At 36.8% G+C, this 23,401-nt stretch overlaps 1 protein-coding gene across 4 annotated transcripts in view; it reads left to right on the forward strand.

Moving 5' to 3' along the window:
- The window catches only part of Cacna2d1 (calcium voltage-gated channel auxiliary subunit alpha2delta 1), a 419,594-nt gene that overhangs the window by 373,211 nt on the left and 22,982 nt on the right, over window positions 1-23,401 (forward strand). Inside the window, exons 19-25 of one of the 4 annotated variants that reach the window (XM_021163867.1) lie at window positions 282-353; window positions 1,993-2,064; window positions 7,796-7,857; window positions 14,763-14,839; window positions 16,046-16,066; window positions 16,737-16,797; window positions 20,965-21,062. In XM_021163867.1, coding sequence (XP_021019526.1) covers window positions 282-353; window positions 1,993-2,064; window positions 7,796-7,857; window positions 14,763-14,839; window positions 16,046-16,066; window positions 16,737-16,797; window positions 20,965-21,062 — 463 coding nt within the window. The remainder of the gene's footprint in view (window positions 1-281; window positions 354-1,992; window positions 2,065-7,795; window positions 7,858-14,762; window positions 14,840-16,045; window positions 16,067-16,736; window positions 16,798-20,964; window positions 21,063-23,401) is intronic. The other 3 variants (XM_021163868.1, XM_021163869.1, XM_021163870.1) reach the window with 3 other exon arrangements.

Genomic DNA, 23,401 nt, shown 5'->3' on the forward strand with positions numbered 1-23,401 from the left:
GAGAGAGAGAGAGAGAGAGAGAGAGAGAGAGAGAGAGAGAAGAAAAGGCAGTGGGTGTTGAAGTGGGCAATGGTGTTTTGTGAATCCATGGAGTCCATTTCTAGTCACTTGCTGCCTTCAGTTGATAATTGATTGGCAGCTGTCCATTGCAGTTAAAGCTCCAAGCCTAGCTCCCAAGGAAGGTAAGTGAGTTTTATAATTGTTTCATGCTGAATGGGCCTCACAAGCTACTCTGTACACAGCCTTGTTTTCTAATTCCTTAACTCTTGTGCTCTGTGTAGAACCCCAAATCTCAGGAGCCAGTCACACTGGATTTCCTCGATGCTGAGTTAGAGAATGAAATTAAAGTGGAGGTGAGTGTATGCAGGAGGGCCTAAGCCAGAGAGACATGTGACCTGAGCCTGCGATCATTTTTGAACAATGGTTTACATCAATCTATCTCTGCTCGCTCACACTGATATGTTACTTGTCATTAAAATTGTGTGGGTCCTGGACTGTCTTCTTCCAATAACTTCTATTGACAAAGATTAGCTAGTTCAGGTTAGCTGTGGCCTTAGTTGCTTTTCATTGTCCTGTTCACTCCAAAGGGGAGTTATTTTAAGTGTACAAAACAATGATGATGTTTATAAAATTCATAGAGACCAACATGCTATGTTGTTGCAAGAGAAGTTGGCAGACTTGCAGCCACCCCACTACATGTGAGGTGCAGCTGCAGTGTTTGTCTCAAGGCACTGAACATGTTGCTGTTGTACTTCACAAAGTCACTTGTCACTTCCTCCGCAGGGTGTTTGATAATAGCTAAGATAGTTATGTAATAGGAGAGCAGAAATTATTAAGTTCCTAGTTACTCTGGAGTGGGCACAGGGCATGCTGGCACGTCTCAGGGGGCTTCTTTAAAGCAAAGGAAATGGGGATGGGATTGAGGTCTGGAGTTACAGTCCTCCTGGTCTCCATAATGGCCACACTCAGTCTCTCAGAGGCTGCTTCCCTGTAGCACAGTGACGGAAAGAAATGACACAGGAAGAGCCTGGCGAAGGAGCATGAGCAGAGTAAAGTCTGATGTTTTCAAAGTCAACCTCTTAATTTTCACCATCAAACTGAAAATATTTTAAGCAAATTAGATCCATCCTATATTTTGCAGATTTGTTTTGTCATGCCAAGTTTTCCCACTCACTTATACTTATTAAAGCCCAAATGTAATGTCCTTGAAATATTTAAAGTTAGAAAAAGGAGATGTTTAGTTTCCAGTGGACTGGAGTGGTTTCCTATGAGTCTGACCTGGATTTCTAAGAATCTGACCTTTTAGGGAGTTGGAAATTTGTTGAGAGAGGACACTATGTGATATGAAATCCTACTAGGATTTTATGACTATCTATCATTATATAATTCTTCAGAACTCTTACAGAGGACATATAAAAAGTAAATTATAAGGGGCAAGCCAAAAGCAGGGGTGCTGTAACCCTGAGCACAGAGCCATAAGAAGCCTGCAAGGTTGAAATCAGCCTGGGCTTTGAAGTGAGTCTGAGGGCTGCAAGCACAACCTGGTGTGTAGAACTAAAAAACAACAATACCAAAATATAAAGGACAATTCTGAATCCTTTGTCACCAAGAATTGGTTATTTAGGTGAGGAAGAATTTGAAGTATTTCATATTAACTGCTAATTCTGTGAATAGATAAACATTTTATTTCTCAGTATCTTCATCTCACTGAGATCTCCTATGCTACAAGGCAATTATGACTCCTTTACTGTTGGTTTAAAGCTTGCAGAGTGATGAACAAAAAGTCCACTAAGTATATTTTTTCTTATTGCACAATAATATAAATTGGTTACATTGTGACAACTTTTAAAATTCCAAATAATCTAATCTAGTAGTGCAACTGTTATGTCATTTTTATTAAATTTCACTGAAATAAGGAAAAATCTTGATAATGAACAGTTTTATAATATCAGTAGCTTCCTGAAATAAAGTAATTGGTCCATTTTCTCTTAGATTCGAAATAAAATGATAGATGGAGAAAGTGGAGAAAAAACGTTCAGAACTCTGGTCAAGTCTCAAGATGAGGTAAGAATTCATTAAGCCTTGTACTTTAATGGAAGTATCCATTAAGAACACTGATATTGGTAATTTGACATTCCTTTCAGAAATTATTTTTAAAACAAGGATCCCTCCAGTGAACAGATTTTTTCCTACATTAAAAAACTATATTTGTAAGAAAAAAACCCCTATATTATTACATTAGAGAGAAGGCTGGGCAATTTAAAAACACTTGTTCAATTGTGAAATCTGGAGTTCATATTCCAGCCACCTTTGTTGCCAGGCTCTGAAATGCCTGTAACTCAGATTCCAGGAGCTCTATTGCTCTCTTCCAACTATGCAGGCACTTGCACACACAAGCACTGAAATGCTCATGCAGAGCCATATGCACACATGCACACATGCACACACATACATACCCACACTCACAATGAGACACATGCAAGCACACACACACTCACACATACACAAATACATGTAAAATAAAAACCTTTAAACACTATATTCTTAAAACTATGTTTAGTGTAAAATACACTTTATTGTTATAAGAATGTTTCTTTAGGCCAAGGTTGTGGTAATATTTAACTTACGTCATTTTACAAGATACATTGTATTATTTGTGTACTGAGATGTTCTAGAGATTGTATGTGTGCTTTATCTTATTTTACTACTTATACCATCTCTACCCTTTATAATTTTCCTATACTTAAGTCTGAAAATAAGTCATGTGATAACACAGCTTCCCTCATTCATTAGTATATATAATAAATTGATATTGATTCATGTCTGAGTGTAAGAGATTTTTGGATGTGTGGATACTTTCTATCCAATATCAGCCATCTGTGGAATAAAAACAGACATTCACATATTTGAATGTTCAGAAATAAATAAAATTAAGATGTTTTGTCTCTGTAAGTTTTATTGCAACTTTTACATATAACTTGTAATTTTTTACTCAGAATCCTGTATATTTTAGGAGCATCCTTTCTTCCTAATTTCTTGGCAACTCTTCCCCTAAAAGGAACATACTATCTAAATATTTTCAATAGCACAGAGCATTTCTTAGTTTGATATAATTATGAGGGCCTATTACCAGAACAGAAAAGGAGGTATTAAGATTGCTGCTACTGCAGCTTTGGTCTTTACCCTCTGCTTCCTGAAGCAAGGATGTAAAGTATTTAACAGTTCTGCCAGCTCCCCCATGTTGTTCCAAGAACTCTGACCTTCACATTCTTTATGCAGCTTAGAGCTGATTTTCACACAGCTAATTCCCCTCTTCCAATGTATTGTCAATTCAGTCTTTGAGCAGTATTCACCTATAAACCATATGTGTCTGTCTTAGAAATTTTAGGTTTTCTTTTAAATATGCTGATGTGGACAGATACGTTTGCTAGTCATCGGTTATAATACTGCTCCTCTTGAAAACCTGATATTTACTCTAAATCAATGAAACTTTTTGATGTTAAATATCATGTTTATAAAAATATCAAAACAATTGTAACATATACATTAGGATGATTTTACATTAATTACTTTTTTATTCATAATAGATTTTTTTTTCACATAATATATCCTGATTGTAGATGTCCTTCACTCTTCTCTTCCCAGTTACTTCCCTTTCCTATCCAGATCTTTGTCTCTCATTGGAAAATAAACAGGCTTTGAAGGAAATTATATAGTATAATATAACATAATGTAATATAATATAATATAATATAGTATGATAAAAAACTAAAACATTAGATTAGGATAAAACAAATAAACAGAAGGAAAAGAGACCAAGAAAAGTTACAGGATAGAGACCAATTTGTTCACAAACTCAGGAATCCAATCAAAACACTGAACTGGAAGCCATAATATATACCCCGCCTTAAAAAACACAACTATATATATGTCTATACATATATATGTATATATATTATATATTATATTTTGATATGCAATTATATGTTATATACTATACAATAAATACATTTATATGTAATGTTTAATATTATATGTATTTTATACATTATATATTATAATAATATATTCCATAATTAATATATAATATAGGAATTTATATAATATTATGTAACGTATTGAATGTTATATATAATAAAAATTAAAAATAAGATAAAATTTAAAAACAGGTTTGAAAATACATTATGAGACATGGTACCTCCCAAGATTCCATTTTATTTAGTTTTCTATTGGGCAGCTACTGCTGGGCATTGAGCCTACCGTTAATAGTATTTTATTTCCTCAGTGAGGCTCCCTAAGAGAAAACTAAATTTTTATTTGTAAATGATTATCAGCTAGAAATAGTTTCTGGTTTAGAGATAGGAGCACATGTTCATTTCTTTCTGCTTTACCAGCCCATCTGGTACAGTCCTGTGCAGGGCCTGTGCATGCTGTGCTGCAGCCTCACACATTTACTCTGTTGATTTAGATAGAGGGCCTGTGTCTGTAATACCCTTCATGACGTTTAGGGTGTAGTGTTTCTGAGTCCCTCACTCTGCATATTGTCTGGCTATGGGTCTCTGCATTTATTGCCATACAGAGGAAGCTTCTCTGATAATGACTGAGTGAAGCACTGATCTATGAGTAGAACAGTGTTATTAAAAGTATATTGCTACATTATTCTTTTAGTAGAACAGTAGTATTTGCTTTTACCCTAGGTCTCTGAGCTATCTAGCCTCAGGTTTTGGGTATCAAAGCATGTTGGGATGGGTTCTACTTCATGGCATGGATGGGCCTTCAGTCAAATCAGATATCGGTTGGTTACTCTCACAAGCTTTGTGCCCCCATTGTAGAGCACATTCACAAGCATGTCTTTGAGCCTGGCTACTATTGTAGATCAATGGTTTGTGCCTGGGTTGGTGTTTATGCTTTTGCTTTGGTAGCTAGCAGAGTTCCTTTGTGTACCAAAGTCACTAGCAAGTAGAGGTGAAGTCTCTATGTAGGTACCAGCTCTGTCTCCAGGTTCAATGAGTTATGTAGGTGTTCTATTCAGCACTGGGGACTTGCTGTCAGTTTGTAGAAAGCAACAGCCAGAGTTGTTTGGGGTTCCCATGGGCCTCTTTGGCTAACAACTCAATTAGATGTAATTCATTCACTGTCCTGGACAAGAGCTGTCCAATAGGGTCCTGTCTTTCCCATTATTTGGCAATACCATTTCCACAACCATCATATATGTATAAATTTTAGGAAGTTTTACTATATCAGGTTTCCATACTACTCTCCAAATGGCCCTTAATGTTAACTGTCTCATATACTCACCATTGTTCCCCTCTTCCTTCTCCCTCTCCACTCGATCCTTGAGCTCCATCTTCCTGCATCCTCCTGTCTCTATTCTACTTTCCTTTCCTAGGGAATTCTATGTTTACCTGCTAGCCCCATACTCTATATCTAACTTCAGTGGTAGTATGGCTTGTAGCCTGGATTACCACTGATTTAGCCGCAAATATCCATATATTTGTGACTCCATACTATACCTGTCATTCTGAGTCTGGGTTAGCTCACTCATGATGATGTTTTTTTTTTTCAGTTCCATCCATTGACCTGCAAATTTCATGATTTTATTGTTTAATGGCTGAGTAATATTCCACAGTGTAAATGTATCACATTTTCTTTATCTATTCCTCTGTTAAGGGATATTTTTTGTTCCTAATTTCTGGCTATTATGAATAGAGCAGCAATAAACATGGTTGAATAAATGTCTTTATGATAGCATGAAGTGTTCTTTGGATGTATTCCCCAGAGTAGTATAGCTGGATCTTACGGTAGAGTAGTATAGTTGGACCTTACGGTAGAGTAGTATAGTTGGACCTTACGGTAGAGTAGTATAGCTGGATCTTACGGTAGATCCATTCACATCTTTCCACACTGCTTCCCATAGTGCCTGTAGAAGTTTGCAGATGCACTAAAATAAAAAAAAAACATAGGCACCTCATGAATCTAAAAAGCCTCTGCCATCATTTGCATAAAGCGGCATCCTACAGAATGGAAAAAGAGTATTGCCAACTATACATTTGATAGAGGGCTAATTTCAAAAATATATAAAGAACTCAAAAAAAATTAGACATCAAGAAAATAAGTAACCCAATTAAAGAATGGTACATATCTAAACAGAAAATTATCTAAAAAAGGAACTGAAATGTCTGAGAAACACTTAAAGGAATATTCAAACATCCTTAGTCATCAAGGAAATAGAAATCAGAACTATTTTGTGATGTCATCTTACTCCTGCCATAATAGTAAGATCAAGAACACAAGTGAGAGCTCATCCTGGAGAGGATAGGGTGTAAGAGCAACACTCCTTCACTGCTGGTGGGACATTCTAATGATGCTAAAATTATATCATCGCACAAATGAGATCTGTGTCTACCTTATAAAGCTGGCAGGAATATTTAGCTTTCACAATAATTTTTAAATTACAATGATTTTAGTCCAGTTTTACTGAAAAGTTCAGAGCTCCTCAGACGACAGTCAGCTAACAGTGAAGTCCAGTACTCCTTGTAAGAAATCGTATAACTTTTCTTTAACATGTTTTCACACTCATGAGACAGCAAAGTTGAATGTTAACACATATCAGCATTGGATAGCAGGTCATTTTGTTTCCATGCATGTATCCTATTTCCTTCTACAGGAAATAGTGACATCTTTTCATGACACCTGCCACAGGTTGATTTGTAGAGAATTTTTATAATCACCTCTATCAGAAATGAAGCTATTCTTTTTTTTAATTAGGTATTTTCTTATTTTACATTTCAAATGCTATCCCAAAAGTCCCCCATGTCCTCCCCCCCTCCTGCTCTCCTACCCACCCACTCCCACTTCTTGGCCCTGGTGTTCCCCTGTACTGAGCCATATAATGTTTGCAAGACCAAAGGGCCAAGAAGGTGAACTCCAGAAAATCAAATAACCCCATTAAAAATGGGGTACAGAGCTCAACAAAGAATTCTCACCTGAGGAATACCGAATGGCTGAGAAGCACCTGAAAAAATGTTCAACATCCTTAATCATCAGGGAAATGCAAAGCAAAACAACCCTGAGATTCCACCTCACACCAGTCAGAATGGCTAAGATCAAAAATTCAGGTGACAGCAGATGCTGGCGAGGATGTGGAGAAGGAGGAACACTCCTCCATTGTTGGTGGGATTGCAAGCTTGTACAACCATGCTGGAAGCTATTCTTTAGTAAGGCAAATGTTCAGAGTAAGTCAGAAATTAAAAGCTACTATATGTGGGCGATTAATATACTTACTAGAAAAAAATGTGTGTTTACTATTGTTCTATGACATAGGGGGTATTGTGGATCCATGAACTACTTATTTAATCATGCACTTTGCCTAGGGAATATAGGTGTTTATCTCACCTGCAATGATGGAGTAATTATCTACTTATAACAACATGATAGTTCCATTCAAAGGCATTGTGAGATGGTAATTGTACTTTTAGATGTAGAAAGGCTAATTTTCCTCCTCATATCTGCCAGCATTCTTAAACATGCTCTACTAGGTCAATATTTGAGCCTTGTCTAATATCTTATAGTTCTATTTCATCATTAAATTTGCTTATAAATCTGTAACCTGTATCATCGAGCACTTAGTTCTGTTCCAGACTTTTACTTAACGAGCACGAATAACATTTTAAATGTCTAATAGAATATATTTATAACTCGTTAAAAAAGATGGTGGGTAACCACAGAATGCATGTTTACTTTTTCTATAAATTCATATAGAAAATGCTTATAACGATTATATTTAACTTTCTAGAGATACATTGACAAAGGAAATCGAACATACACATGGACACCTGTCAATGGCACAGATTACAGGTATTTACCTATATTTGAAAATGACTTTTATAAAGGATTATTCTATTCAATGCACTTTTTTATACTATTTGGTAGTTAGCTTTCAATAGAGAAGTATGAATTCTTAATTTTGCTATGTTCAGTAGATTTTTTTCAATGGAAAAATGACTCCCTGCAACAGAGAAATGAATTACAGTGTCTGGTTTTTACAATGCAATTCAAAAGGTGGAAAGTAGCTAGCAGTATAATATTTAGAAATGATAAGTTTACTTAATGATAATAGTAATAAAAGTTGATGTAATCCCCATAATAATTTATATAACTTTCATTGACTTGCTCTTTTATTTCAATTTAACTTAATAGTTGTCATTAATGTTGTGGCTTAGCTTAAAAGTAATAGTGCACTTTTGTTCTTCATAGTATGTTTTATAAAATGTTAGCCCTGCTGAATAGCTTTCTATTCACCATTTTCTCACCTTTACAACCTAGACAGTCCAATACTCAATAATCTGTGAGATGACTCACTCCTTACTTCAGACTCAGTAGCTTTCTGTGCTTCCTCTCTCTTTGTTTTTTGTTTTGTTTTGTTTTGTTTTTTATGGTATGGATTCTCTGTGTATCCCTTGACTGACCTGGAACTCACTTAGTAGAACAAGCTGTCCTTGAACTCAGAGATCTGCTTGCTTCTGCCTGCTGCCTGCTGGGATTAAAGATGTGTTCCACTATGGCCAGCTACTTTTTTGTATTGCTCTAAATCTTCTCAGAGTTTCCAGCTTACTCTTTGATCCTGAATCTTACATCTTTGTAATAGTAAAATGTTTCTTCTTGTTATTCATTATCTTCTTGGAAATTCTCATTTTGAATTCCATGTCATCAAACCACACCTTCCACCCAGCCTTGCCTTCATGATCTGAGGCTCCCCTCATTCTTCCCTATTTTCACCCTCATACATTCACAGAGATCCAGATTCGGTCACTATTTATGACATATCTATGTGTAAAGTAAAACAAGGTGAATTTACTAAAATAAATATTAAAATACAAATACACTAAGAACAGCAGGTCAATCATTTATCACTATATTCTACACACTTAGTCTCTCAAGTTCTTTTCATGTTTCCTAAAAGCTTTCATGCGCTACCCTATTTTAATCATGGGCTAAAAACAGGCAGCTGGCGGCTGGCAAGGTCTGTAAGCCACACTTCAATAGCACTGAGAAAGATGACTTTCCATTGCCTCTTTTCTAACGAGCCCATCATCTCCTAAGTAGTAACTGACTTCAGCGTCATCTATAGCTTGGACATCTTATCTACCACAGCTTTATGTCCTTCAAATCATTTCCAACACCACACTCCACCTAACCCTGGCAGCTTTCAAGAGGGCCTGTAGATCTTGACAAGAGAACAAATTCAGGATGCTCATATATGTCTTTTGATGGCTCGCTTTTCTCTGCAGAGCCATACATTCTCTGTGCACTTTCTCCTGGTGGTTTTATTTTCTTCCATTCTGTGGTCAGGGAAACCTCTCAGCACAGTACACAGCTGGTTAAAGGTATCCCTCTATGCTTTCTCTTGATTTCAGAAAAGGACCATACTTGATTTTAATTGTTAATACGACTCCACACAAACACCATAACTAGCAGCTCATTCAATATAATAGACAACGTCTAGCGAGGCATTGGTTCCCTACCCCTTCTATTCTCCATCATCACTAGTTTTCTCAATTGCCTGTTCATATGCTCAACTGAAGACTCTGGTTGAGCCTACCCTCTCAGCACAGACAGTAGCACACTCTGCATCAAGACCTTTATTCCTAAAGCCATTTTGAATTAAGATTACTTTCCAATACAAAGGCTCTTGTTCATGCCCTGTCTAGTTTATGACTCTCCTTACTCTTCAGAAAGAAATTTCTAACATATTTAGTTAAAATACAGTGTTATCACCCATTAAATCACATTATGCTCATTTATATTTATAAAGAAACATATATACATAATGCTTATAGAGAGATGTTTAACTCTGTTGATGGCTGTTTCCTTAAGTTCTAAGAGGACAGAGGTAGATGCTACCTCATTTACCTCTGAATTCCACGCTCATAACACAGTGGCACATGGTAGATACTTTCTAAAGAAGTACAAAATTGAAGGGCCTCAATTTGAAGATACACATTTTTACTTGAACAAACTTTCAATGTTTCAATGTTCATAAAATGATAACTCAAATTTTCTGTCATAATATTCTCCTGTGGACTTTGGCTATGCATTTATTTCTAATTAATATGAATCATAATTAATTGGTTGAGCCAGACTCAGCTATATCTTTTTTGTTGTTGCTATCTTTCTTTTGTAAGTCCTCAGTTTAAAAACTTCATACACACAATCTCTGAGGGAAGCCTTTGAGTGCCAGAGATGTCTGAAAGCTTCAATGTTGCTGTCATGGGAACATGTCTCCTTTTGTTCTTGAGGTGACATGTAGAATGGAGAATATAGTACAATGTTAATGTTTAGAAATATTAAGTCCCAGTTCTTCTCCCATTTTTCTTAGTTTTAGAGTACTCTTAGTGACTATTATACTTAGTTCTAGATTAAGTTATACTTAGTTATAATTACTCTTAATTATTTTACTCTCTTCCATCAACCAATTAGATTGTAAATCTAACATTTACAGTTAATATTTTCCTCATTTCTTTGTATTATTCCCATATTTCAGTGATTTTTTAATAGATATTTTCTTTATTTACATTTCAAATGATATCCCCTTTCCTAGTTTCCCCTCCAAAAAAGTCCCTCTGCTCACCAACCCACCCACTCCCGCTTCAGTTTTTTAATAAACCTTTAAAAGTCAAAGAAGGTACAGGACATTGGAAGCTCTGTCTTAAGTAATGACTTCATTAGAAAACAAAAGTGCATGTTGTACTGTGTGGCAATATGGTTCCTGCCTTTGTTGCTCATATAACCAAAGTGTAGAAGCACAACCTTTTTGACCAGGACAGTGACTTAGCAATGTTAGTTTCTTTTACTTCAGTGTTAAGGCTACCTTTGTAGTTCTCTAAATTTGGAGGTCTTGTTTGTTTTTAGTACCTCATGGATGGTTGAATTATAGTTGTGCCCCTCAACTCCTTCCAGACCCATACTCTGCTTCCCTAACCACCCAGTATGTTCTTGGATGTGTTATCTTCTACAGTAGTATAATCTTACTATGGGATACACTCCTAGAAAACATACCCTTCGTTTTCCAACAGCAATCATTCTTTAAAAACTCTCAACTAGGCCTGGGGTTTTGTACACATCTATCTTCATCATTCTGGAGTTTTGTCTGGCTTGTGCTTCCATGGGTCTTGTGCATTCTATGGAACTGCTATAATTTCCTATGTGTAGTGGAACCTAGAGAACAGTTTTCTTGTAGTCATCCACCAGGCCTGGCTCTTACTGCTCCCTCTCTTACATTGATCACCGAGCCTTCAGATGTAATATAGATATCCCATTTAAGGCTGGGAATCCTGAAATCTCATATTCTCTGCATCTCAGTCACTTGTGGGTCTCTGTGATAATCACCATCTCACACCAATAAAGGCTTCTCTGAGTAAGGTTAAGAGATGTATTAATCTGTAGATATAATGATAAGTCACCAGTAGTTGGTTTCATGTTTTGTATATTTAACAAAATAATAGCAGTAAGCTCTCCTCTTGGGGCCTATGATCCATCTATTCATTGGTTCTTGGCCCAAAAGTGGTGCAAGGTATGGGTTTCATCTGGAGTTGGTCTGATACGTGAACTGAAAGTGGTTGATTACCTCTGGATTGTTCATGCCACCATTACATACGTGGGCCTACCTTGCCAGCCAACCCTGCAGCTTAGAATGTTCACAAGTAGGTAGGAGTTGGGAATTGTTTCACAAATGGCCTCTTTACTCAGACATTCCTTACCACATCCAGGAGCAAGACACAGTGGGAGTAATGTTCTTTCCTCAAGTGGAGTGTCACTCTTTGCTCACAGATACTCCATGAGGACTATTGAGAATACAGTTGATGCTACCCATTTCTCTCTCTATTAATCATTTTATTCATTTATATTTCAAATGATATCCCCCTTCCCAGTTACCCCTCCATAAACCTCTCATCCCATTTCCCTTCTTCTCCCTTCTCTTTGCCTCTATGAGGGCACTCCTCCACCCACTCACCCACTCCCACCCCACCCCTCCAGCCTACTCTATACTGGTGCATCAAGCCTCCACAGGACCAAGTGCCTCCCCTCCCATTGCTGTCAGATAAGGCCATCCTCTGCTACATATGTATCTGGAGTCATGGATCCCTCCATTTATACTCTTTGGTTGGTGATCTAGTCCCTGGAAACTCCGGGTGCCACCCATTTCTAACACAGCCTGTCTGCTCTGTCATTTTGCTGCTTCTGCAACACACTGTGCTCTGAATGAGCCATGGTCTCCTTAGTTTGCATGGTTTCCTCACTTAACCCTGTCCCAACCTCCAATGTTGGCCTTAAGTACATGCACGCCCTAATGTCTGGGCAGATAAATTCACAAATAACAAATAGATATCATGTTCTACCTACAGATGTATGATTTGATTAAATGAATGGCATACCAATTTCAGTACAGGTGGCTTCTGTTTTCCCAAATATAGGTGACACATTTTAAAATATAAAAAATTACTTATTTTACTATAATACACTATTATCTAAGGAGACATACTTTGATGGGGTAAACAATTTGAGTTGAAAACTGTATTATAGTCCATTTAATTCAGTTAACTGTGTTTATGTGAACCACCAAACTATTGCTTGGGCTCCATCATCCATCCCATGTCACTTGCTTTATTAAACTCTAATCTCTGAGAGAAAATAAAGAAGTCTTGTTGTATTGGGTTCATATTATGAGCTCAAGCAATCTTTGCATTTGACAGCATCATTGCCTTGGAATGTTGGTAAAGATCTTATCTGCAATATGTGGAAGAAACAACTGTTGGGCTGACTTGGAAATAGATATAACTATTTTTCTACAGAATGATTTGTTACTAGGAGTAACACTGTCAATCTTACAGGACAATACATCATGCATTTAATGTGCCAGTTTTAAAGCTTCCACTCGGATCCCCGTGGGTTGCTACACCACTTTTAGTGGTGCATAACATGTAACTGAAACTTATAGGGGGACACTGTAGCCTCCGTACGATATGGTGCTATCAGCTTTAATTAGAAATTCCTGATGATGATAAATGCTGATAAAGCAATAAAAATGCCCTAATTCCCCTTGAGAGAAATTTGTAGCAGACAGTTTTTAAATACGCAGTAATTGTGTTCTTCTGTAAATGGCCAGTGAACCATGAAAGGTCATCCTGCTTTCAGAAGAGTTGCATTGCTTGGTTTAGTTTTAGTCTCTGCCTTCCCTTGAATTTACCTATAAAATAAATGCAGAAATTTCCATTAAATCTCCATAACATTTTAGTTCTCTGACCTTTTCCCTTAAGCAGAATCTATGAATTACTTCATGGTGGTGAAAGCTTTGTGAATTGAGGGTAGCAAGCATATACTCATTTTTGGTGTCTTTATTGCAAAATTGAAATTTTGAAAGTAAACCTTAACATATGAACATGTATACAGGGAAATTTTAACATTTATATTCATAAGTCTGAGATTTTCTATTTGTTGCATTGTATATTGTCTACAAGTGACATGCAATCATATTCTAGCTTGGATTTCTCTTTCTGTATCTATGGATACAGAGGCCTTGGTTTACTTAAAGGATCTACACGTACCTAAGGAGATTCCAATTCCTAGAAAGGAACATGCTTTCTGGCCTGCCACTGATATTTGGTGTAATATTAAAAGCATGTTAACCAAGAGTTACTTTCAGTGCATAGTTTCATTGGTCATCTTAGAAATACATGCATTTCTTGCACCCACTTACATTCATGGCATATCAAATGTGGACAAATATCATTCCTATGTCTTACTGTGCATACTAGCAAAATTAGGAAGAAAAATTACTTCTGACAACTGCCTAATCTGAATTAGAAGCTCTAATATAGTTATCAAATATTCTATGAATTAGAAACTTCTAAGAGTGTAAGGTTACCTACCTGGTTGCTTCTCAGAAGCAAACATTCAAACAACGTGAGTGATAGATAGGCTTGCTTAACACTCTTTGTGACTAAAACATTTTGAAGTTGACCTAAGATTCCAGTGGAACTGTTCTTTGTTTAGGACATCTACTGTGAGACTAGATTAGCTTCGAGACTCAAATCTACTAAACTCAAATCCTACCCCTGTACACAACAGTATGCTAATCTTGTGCCATGTTCTTATTAATTCAGTTGTACAGTGAATTGTACAAATGAGTATGAAGCAAGTAAACAATCTCCATAAAGGGTCAGAGTTTGACCACATTGCCATAGGACCAGAGCTTTAAAACAATAGGTATTGAATTCCTCCAAAAAGTGTATTTCTGTGCATTGTCTAGTAGTGGCAATGGTAACTCTTTAATTTTTAATTATGGTTGATTCAAAGCATTTAACATTATGTATAATAAAGAGAATATATGATATTTTCTTTGTTTAAGTTTAAACCTTTTTTTTTTTCTTTTTTGCCCAAATCTGGAACATGTAATGACAGTGTCTGGAAAGGTACCAGGGATCCAAGGCATTCCTCCTCAGCTACCTTATGCCTGCATTAGGTAGATTATTACCTCCTTGCCTCTGAATTCCCTGTCCTATAGACAGCTGAATGACACTGTTTAGCAAGGTGGAAATTAAGAATTCTATTTGCTGAATGCATTCACTGGTCAGAGTAACATGTCCTCGCCTTCACATGAGGAAAGTCTTTGGATTTTCCCGTGAACTTGATGTGTCTTTTTTTTTTTAAGTTATGTTTCATTTTGTGTGTTTGTGTTTATGCTTCTCTTGTTTCTATTGCAGTTTGGCCTTGGTATTGCCAACCTACAGTTTTTACTATATAAAAGCCAAACTAGAAGAGACAATAACTCAGGCCAGATGTAAGTACTATGAAAGCAACTTCAGGGTCTATTTCTTATCTCCTGGTCACAAATGTTTATGCGTAGACTGTGGAATACCCGAGCCTTATAGATTTTTAGTAGGTATTATTATCAAATCTATAGCAATGATTCTAACCCATCCCAAACATGCAAGGAACAAGAAATATTCTACATGGATAGAATATGAGCAGGTACTCCAGTCTCACTGGCAGTCCGACCACCCTTCCCTGCCTTGCTATGTGCTCAGAGAATCATTGCAGTGCTGTCTCCTCTGTGCCTGTCGTTTTAAGGGTCTGTGAGCTGGTGTGAAATGTTTCACATGCTGATTCCAACGTAGTCTCGCTTCTGGTGCTGTGCTAACAAAGCTTTCCCTTTTCTTATCTTACCTTTTCATTTATTTATTGACTTATTTATTTTTCTTGTTTTTGCATTTGGCCAAAATAATGTGCTTGGCAAGTAGCTTTCTTTTTATAATCCAAATTAAATGTTTCAGTAACTCAAACGAATTCACCTTTAAGCATCCTTCGGAATGTGGAGTGATTAACATCAGCGCCTATTTCAAGTCATTGTTAAGTTTTATTTTGTTTTGGATGGCTAGATTTAGTTAACCAAAATGACCATCATATCCTTTGTAAACCACTCAATGTGTACTACCAACCTAAATTTTTTTCTGTTAGGATTCAGGACAGAAATACATCTGTATCTTTTACCAGCTTCCATCATTTCCCTGCCTGTTCTTTTGCTGTTTGCAGCAATGGTCGACACTTCTATATTGCAGATGATTAAAATATATATTTGCACTCTAATGTAATAGGTATGATGGTCTTTTAACAAGCACCAGTTTTGCATGACCTAGTTCTTTATGTGATAAAGGAGGGGATGACTAGTGAGTCTTTGCTGATTGGTAAGTGCTTCTGTTCAGAGCTGGCATCTTTGGTACCATACCCGCATCAACCACTCTGCCAAAACAGACCCTTGAAATAACCACAGTACAGAGAGGGGAAAAATAATAAAGTTGGCAGGGCATACCTTCCAGTCTTCAAAAATATGTGTTTTTTTTCCAAACTACAGCTATACATAAATGGACCTTTGATCTATGCACAATATTTTTATTCACAGTCATTGAATAAAATATTGTTTGTGACCCCCTTTACTTTACCCTCTTTTTTTTTGTTTCCCTGCTTTCTCTTTCTGATGGATTTACAGCAAAAAAGGGAAAAATGAAGGGCAAGTATTTCCTTGTTGCTCAATATCTTTCTGTTTAGTACAGCATTTTCACTAATATTTTCATTCCTATTGGATACTATCCTCTGTGCTTCACAGTTGCTAGATTTCCTCCATGACTTCCTGAAAGTTGGCAGCAGAACAGGGCAGGTGTGCCTGTGTTTGTTCATGCAACCTGTCACACTCAAGTTGGTTTTAATTTTTTTAGACTTAATGTCATGTTTCTTTTTACATCTTTCCACCTACTAATTCACACCTAACATAAGATTCTTATTACTTAACTAAATGCATGAATGAATTCATTCAAAGCATTTTATCATAATGTTGATAAAATTCTGCACTGTTATTTAAAAAACACTTGCTATAATATATGCAATAATACTTTAGGACTTTGGATATTTAAATGTATTAGAATTAGTAAATGGAAAAGTATAAGTAGAATTTTATGTTGAATTATTACTGTAATTGTCTAGTGACATTTACCCATTTTATGATCTTATTATGTTTGAAAGCATTGAGAATCTTGTCCGTTAATTTGTTTCAACTTGGGGATTTAAGTAGTCTGTTTAAATTTTTCTGACTAGGTGTTCCTTAGAATGCTTTTATGTTGTCACAGACCATTGAAGCATATGCTCTATATTATTTATCTAATCTTATATCATTACATTTTCAGATTCAGAAACCCTGAAGCCAGACAATTTTGAAGAATCTGGCTATACTTTCATCGCACCAAGGTTGGTTATGTTGTTTGAGTTTCATTTGTAATAACTCACATTGTTGGCTTAGTCCTTCAAAAAATTTCATAAATTGGATCAAGATTACTCTAGCTTCATTCTGGGTTAAATTATGGAACTAAAGGGACAATAACTTTTAAGCTTCCAATATCCTATTTATTCATTAAAATTCCTGCTATGGTTTAAGTTCTTGTAGAGCAATTGATATAGACGGTGCAGTGTGATAAATCAGGTGCACAGTGGCAGATGGGACAGAGAGGCTTTGGTCTGCTGGAATAAAAAATTGCATCCAGTATTAGAGAATTGTCTATTGGAGGTTGTATAGTTTATACATACTTAAGCACAAAGGTACTCCATAGATATAATTATCTTGTGAGCATATACACAGACACACATGTATACACACACACATATATATGCATACATATACGCACACACACATATATGCATACATACATACATACATACACACACATATATATGCATATATATACATATATATGCCCACATACTTAAATATGGAATGTTTTAAGCTCATAATGATATTTTCATATACTTGACAAAGACTTTTAGATGGTAAATTTTTCTTGGAGAACAATTTTTTGCTATATTTATATATTGAAAACTTAGCAGTATGCATGCAACAGGCAACCTAGTTTGGTATTAAGTTTTTGAGTTTTGACTTTTTAAGTTGATAATGCAAACCATTGATTTTGAACCCAAGGCATTATCTCCCCTAGATGGTTGTATCTGTCATTGTGATTGGCCCTGATTGCTTCTAATAGCTTAACCAGAGCACTTTTGTCTTCTGAGTTCACCTATATGAGGCAACGGTACTGTGTCTCTTCTTGTGGACCAGCTATCCCAGCCTGGCCTTCTTTCCCTTGATGATGCAGTAGAGGACTCCATCTTGCAACACAGAAAGCAGAAAAACCACAAGCTTTATGGGGTCTACATAATATGCAATCATTGCCATCTGAGCTTGTTTGTTCTATTCAAAGTAGTGTCAGTTTTGATTACAGATCTAAGCACAGATGGTGTCTTAGTAGAGACATTCCTTTTGCCAGCAGCTTTCTTCTCAGTGTAGATCTACTGCCTCTTTCTCTTCAGCCACTCTGTGTCTCACCTGCACAACATTACTTAAGGGCAACCTTAAGCATCTAGGCAGTTGATGGTCCAGAGCCTTGGTGAACTGGTTAATTTCAGGAGATACTTGGAACAGGTCATAACAGATAGCCCTTTGGAGGAATACTCTGTTGTACTGAGGGCATTGACAAAGTGGGTTACATCTCTTTGGAGTTGGATGTTCTGTCCAATGCTAAAGTTCTTAGGCCTTTTCTCAAAACAGGATTCACCACCATTTGTTTTCTTGCATCTTTTTGACAGTAGGGGCCAAAAGCCATGTTTTTCATCTTGTTTTGTTTTCATTTTGGTGTCTCATGCAGCTGGAGGGGAGGAAAAATGCATTGCCTCATGATGTGTGTGTGTGTGTGTGTGTTATGTAATAACTTTGTGTCACTATAATCTGTGTGTCACTAATTTGTGTATGTGGGTATATAAGCATGTGCATTCGGAAGCCAGAGATCTTTCACTATTGCTTTCTACCTTGTTCCTGGAGACAGGGTCTCTCGTTGAATCTGAAGCTTGAGTTCTCTGCTAGCCTTAGATAAAGAAGCTCCTAGGATCTTCCTGTCTTCCTCTCCCAAGTCTTGAGATTCCAAGTATGCTTAGTGATGCCCAACCTCATCCAATAATTTTCATTTGAACGTATCTTACTAATCTATTTAATTTGTTATTAATCTAGGCTAAAATATCTAAAAATGATTCCATTATTATTTTTTTCTGTTGCCCATATGCAGAAATTTTTCACAATACCTTAAAAAGGGTTCCTAAAGTTATTTAAAGTTAACCCTTTATTTCTACAAATGAAAATGACTACATTCTGCCACTATTTGAAAATTGGTAGTATTTGTACCATTTTGGAAAATCGCAGTTAAGAAAGCTGATCCTCATCTTTGGGAGAGAGTTTCTCCTTTATGTGTGCTGTGGGCAGAGTTGCTCATCGCCTCCGTCCTCTTTGCCATCTCTCTCCTGATGTTCCAAGGTTTTAATTTTCTTGGCCCTCTCCAGCTGCAGATGCAAGGTTCTCCTATGAGCCTCAGTCCTACCTCTCACAGTGAAGGAGCTGAGAACTGTGCTTACCTAGGCTCTTGTCTAATGGGAGTCCATCTTTGAGCCGCAAGTCATGCATGAATTCCTCACCTACAAGTTGGGGTGATGTCTCCCAAATCTATCATGACAGTCCTAACTGCTAGAAACAACAGGCACAAGTGGCTTGTCGACATTGCAGTAGAGGATTGAACAGATCTCTTGCCAGTCTTTGTCCACCCTCGTATTTCCACATAAGACATTCATGTGTCAGGAAAGCCTAACAGGAATATTTCTCCAATGTGCTTCCAATTCGGAGTCTTGTAAATATTTGTCCCACTTGGAAAGCTCTACTTGTGTTGCTTTTATGAAGAAAATATAATTTTCCCAATGTACAATCTTGAGACATGGTAGTTGTCCTGGCCTGCTCCCTTCTGCTGATGTCTAACTGATCCTCGAGCCTTGCCAGTTCAATCTTAGGATCTATGTATATTTCTATCACTCTCTAGCTATTCTGCCCTAGTGCAAGCCAAGGCCTTTTGTTCATAGAGCAGCATCTGAATGGATCTTACATTTCCTGCATTTGCTCTAGCTTTCCAATCCTGTGACTAGAAAGAGGATTTAAACTGTAATGGCATCATTCTCAACTGCTAATTACTAACCAGTGGCTCTGCATTGTTATGGTGATTATCTGGGCTGTATTCCATGGCTTTCAAGTGCTCTGTCATCTCGGTTCAGGGTTCTCTTGCGGTTCCCTTTACTATAAACTAGGAGCTTGCAGACTGGCTGCCTGTTTATTAAAGTGCAGAAAGTCACATTTTCTTATGTACTGTTTCTGGCAGCTACACTATCTTTCTAATTTGATTACTGCTGTCCTAAAGAACTCTGACCAAAAGAGACTTGAGAGAAGAAAGGATTTTTTTAGATTACAATTGCGAGTTATGGTCAATTTTAGTGGGGGAGAATGGGTGGGAATTTAAGCTGGAACTTGAAACAGAAACTGTGGAAGAACACGGCCTTTTGACCAGCTCACAGGACTTGCTTATCTACCTTTTTCATACAGGATAAGATTACTTGCAACGGGAATGGTTCCACCCACAGTGGGATCAACCTTCCTGCATCAGTTAACAGTCAAAACATAAATCTACAGATATGCCCACTGGCCAAATGGACCTCTGCAAAGTCCAGCAACTGAGATTTCCTCACTTAATTCACTCTAGTCTGTGTAAAGTTGACCATTAAAGCCATCCAAGGTTGTAGTTCAGTGTTCATCATCTAAGACTCATTTAAGATAGTCTGGGCTTCAAAGGGTTTAGGTACTCCTACAGCTCCTCTGGCTCTGCCACCCCCAGCACACACATCATATCTAGTAGCCTCAGGCCAACTACACTTCACACTGTCCTTTGCAATCATCCATTGGTCATGATATCTCTAAGGTTCCTACTGTAATGATGGCCAGACTCAACTACATAGCAAATTCTAGGCCTACATAGAAAGACTGTGTCTCAAACACACCACAAGATAAAACAAACAAGCTAAGCTGGCATCCCTGTCTTTTCTAACAGCCTATTCTGGGGACATATTTTCTTAATATCCCTTAAAGTAAGTCAAGAATTTAAGATATTTGTAAACCTGTAAAACATTCTCGTGTTGCTTTGATATTAAAATACAGATTGCTATACAAAAGTATGTTGATATGTATTCAGCTTATTAATTTTATAATGAATAAACATTTTAACTGTGTTAATTATTGAATGAAATTTATAGAGCCACATTTACCATGATATTTTAGTAAGTACATCTGTGCTAAGCACCCACTCTCCAAAGGCTGGGCAGTGAATATAGACTGTTCATAGACCCAATATTTACTAACAGTGAACTGGTATATTTTAGATATAAGAAAATGGGGATAATAAAATCAATCATTTGCAAACCCATACATCCAATAAATGATGTTTCAGAAAACTATAAAGATGTAAGGTTTTTATTTTAATAATTTAAATATTCCATTTTTTTCAGGGAATACTGCAATGATCTTAAACCTTCAGATAATAACACTGAATTTCTTTTGAATTTCAATGAATTTATTGATAGGAAAACTCCAAACAACCCCTCCTGTAAGTATACATGTATTTCTAGCTCTTGACTTGGTGCTGGTCTCTAAAAGAGTCAGTTTGCTACGTCTGATCAAGTCTTGGGGTAATCATATCATCTTATTAGTGGGCTAGTTTTGCTTTTTTATTAACTGTATGAATTTTTAGTGGTACTATGCAATAAATTGGTCCTTAACTTTTTATATTAAGGCAATATCACACTTGAAAGTAGTTAGTTGAGGTGCTCATCCTAGCTCCTTTCACATATAGAAAATTTGGTTTTGAAAAGTGGAGAGGTTCATTACAGTGAATACACTTGCTATGTAGAGAAAAATGGGTCCATTCTTTGAATGTGTTATGTCTTTAAATTTATGTTTTCTTATGGATAGAATATAAACAGTAATCACCTATGAGTTTTCTTTCTTTATGACTTAGTTTGATGACAAACAACTTTGTCAAAAAAAATATACTTCTGTAGTTGCATCCCTCATGAAATAAAACTGGTAGATGAAGACAATTTTAAAAATTAATTTTCATTATCATAATTGTCTCTTCACTAAATCGATAACAATATTTTCTGAATATTTTGCTCAGAAACTTAGGTTATGGGCTTTTAAACATTCGAGAATAAAAGAAATTTTCATCCTAAAAATTGCTTCTACTAATTCAATATTTAGATATAACTCAAGTGGTAAATAAGAAAGGAAAAGCAAATGCATATCACAATTTACCCCGGGAAATAGAATTTGAAAAAAAAATGAAGAAATAGATGAGATATATACTTCCTCCCTTTCTCTTTCCTTTTCCCTTTTTAAAAAGCAATTCCTTGTAGCAGGAAAGGCGAAACAACGTACTTCTATCAGTTATCAAAGCCAGAAAACCACCTTGCTGTTTCTTTTAAATTTTTTATTGGTTATTTTATTTATTTACATTACAAATGCTATCCCCATTTCTGGTTTCCCCTCCGCAAACACTCTATCCCATCCCCCCTCACCCCTGCTTCTATGAGGGTGCTCACCTACTCACCTACTCCTACCTTACTGCCCTAGCATTCCCCATATGCTGGGGCATTGAGCCTTTACAGGGCCAAGGGCTTCACCTCCCACTGATGCCAGATAAGGCCATCCTCTGCTACATATGCAGCTGGAGCTATGGGTCCTTTCATGTGTACTCTTTGGTTGGTGGTTTAGTCCCTGCAAGCTCTGGGGGATCTAGTAGGTTGATAGGTTCTTCTTCCTATGTGGTTGCAAACCCATTTCAACTCCTTCAGTCCTTCTCCTAATTCCTTCATTGAGGTCCCCATGCTCAGTCTGATGGATGGCTATGAGCATCCACACCTGTATTGGTCAGGCTGTGGCAGAGCCTCTCAGTAGACAGCTCTATCAGGCTCCTGTACCAAGTACTTCTTGGCATCAGCAGTAATGTCTGGGTTTGGTGTCTGCATATGGGATGGACTGTCGCTCCAACTCAAATTTATGTTGGAAAACTATCTGAATTGTTCCATCTCATCTCTGCCCCTTACATAAGTTAGACTGATATTAGTGAAGACCATATATTCCTTATTTGGATCAGATTGCTTTTATCTTGAATGTGAGAAGAAAGTACCTTTAGTTGGCTCAGAGTTTCACATCCTGAGATCAGACAAAGAGGCAAAATGAGTAAGATATGCTCTGTGATCTTGGGTCCTCATTTCCTACTCCCTCTGTGGAGAAGCATGCTCACCAGTTATTCCAGAAATGGCAGGTGAAAGCCCGTGCTCTTGAACTGATATTGCTACATTCAAAACCCAGTTTTATGATGGTGCTGGTAGAGGGTAATTCTATCCCTTTCCCTTGCTCCAAGACACACTCGAAAATGGACATTTATAGGAGGTTTTAAGTCCAGTTTATGCTCTGAAAATATTATGTTCCACTGTGGATTGTGAAAGAGATAAAGGACCTTCTCCTTATTTAAAAAAGGTGAAAGTAGACAGGGACTTTTTTGTTTTATGTTTTTACTTGATAATTTCATTTAATAACCCTAGCTCCATGAGAGTATAAGTATATTGCAAATACATAAATACAAATATGTACATACAAGCATACATGTATATATATAATGGTGTGGAACCACATATTAAACTACAGAAACAAACGAAACACAGAAAACGGAAAGTCATTTCTTTGTTTCCTAAAACATCATACAGCAGACGTCTTTTTGAATTTTCATCTATTTATTTTTAATTTAAGGTTTTCTCCAGAGTTTCATCCATGAGCACTGTATTCACATCCTTTCCTCCCTTTCCTTTCCTTTCCTTTCCTTTCCTTTCCTTTCCTTTCCTTTCCTTTCCTTTCCTTTCCTTTCCTTTCCTTTCCTTTCCTTTC

The sequence above is a fragment of the Mus caroli genome, chromosome 5 (assembly GCF_900094665.2).
Source record: "Mus caroli chromosome 5, CAROLI_EIJ_v1.1, whole genome shotgun sequence".
Taxonomy (NCBI): domain Eukaryota; kingdom Metazoa; phylum Chordata; class Mammalia; order Rodentia; family Muridae; genus Mus; species Mus caroli.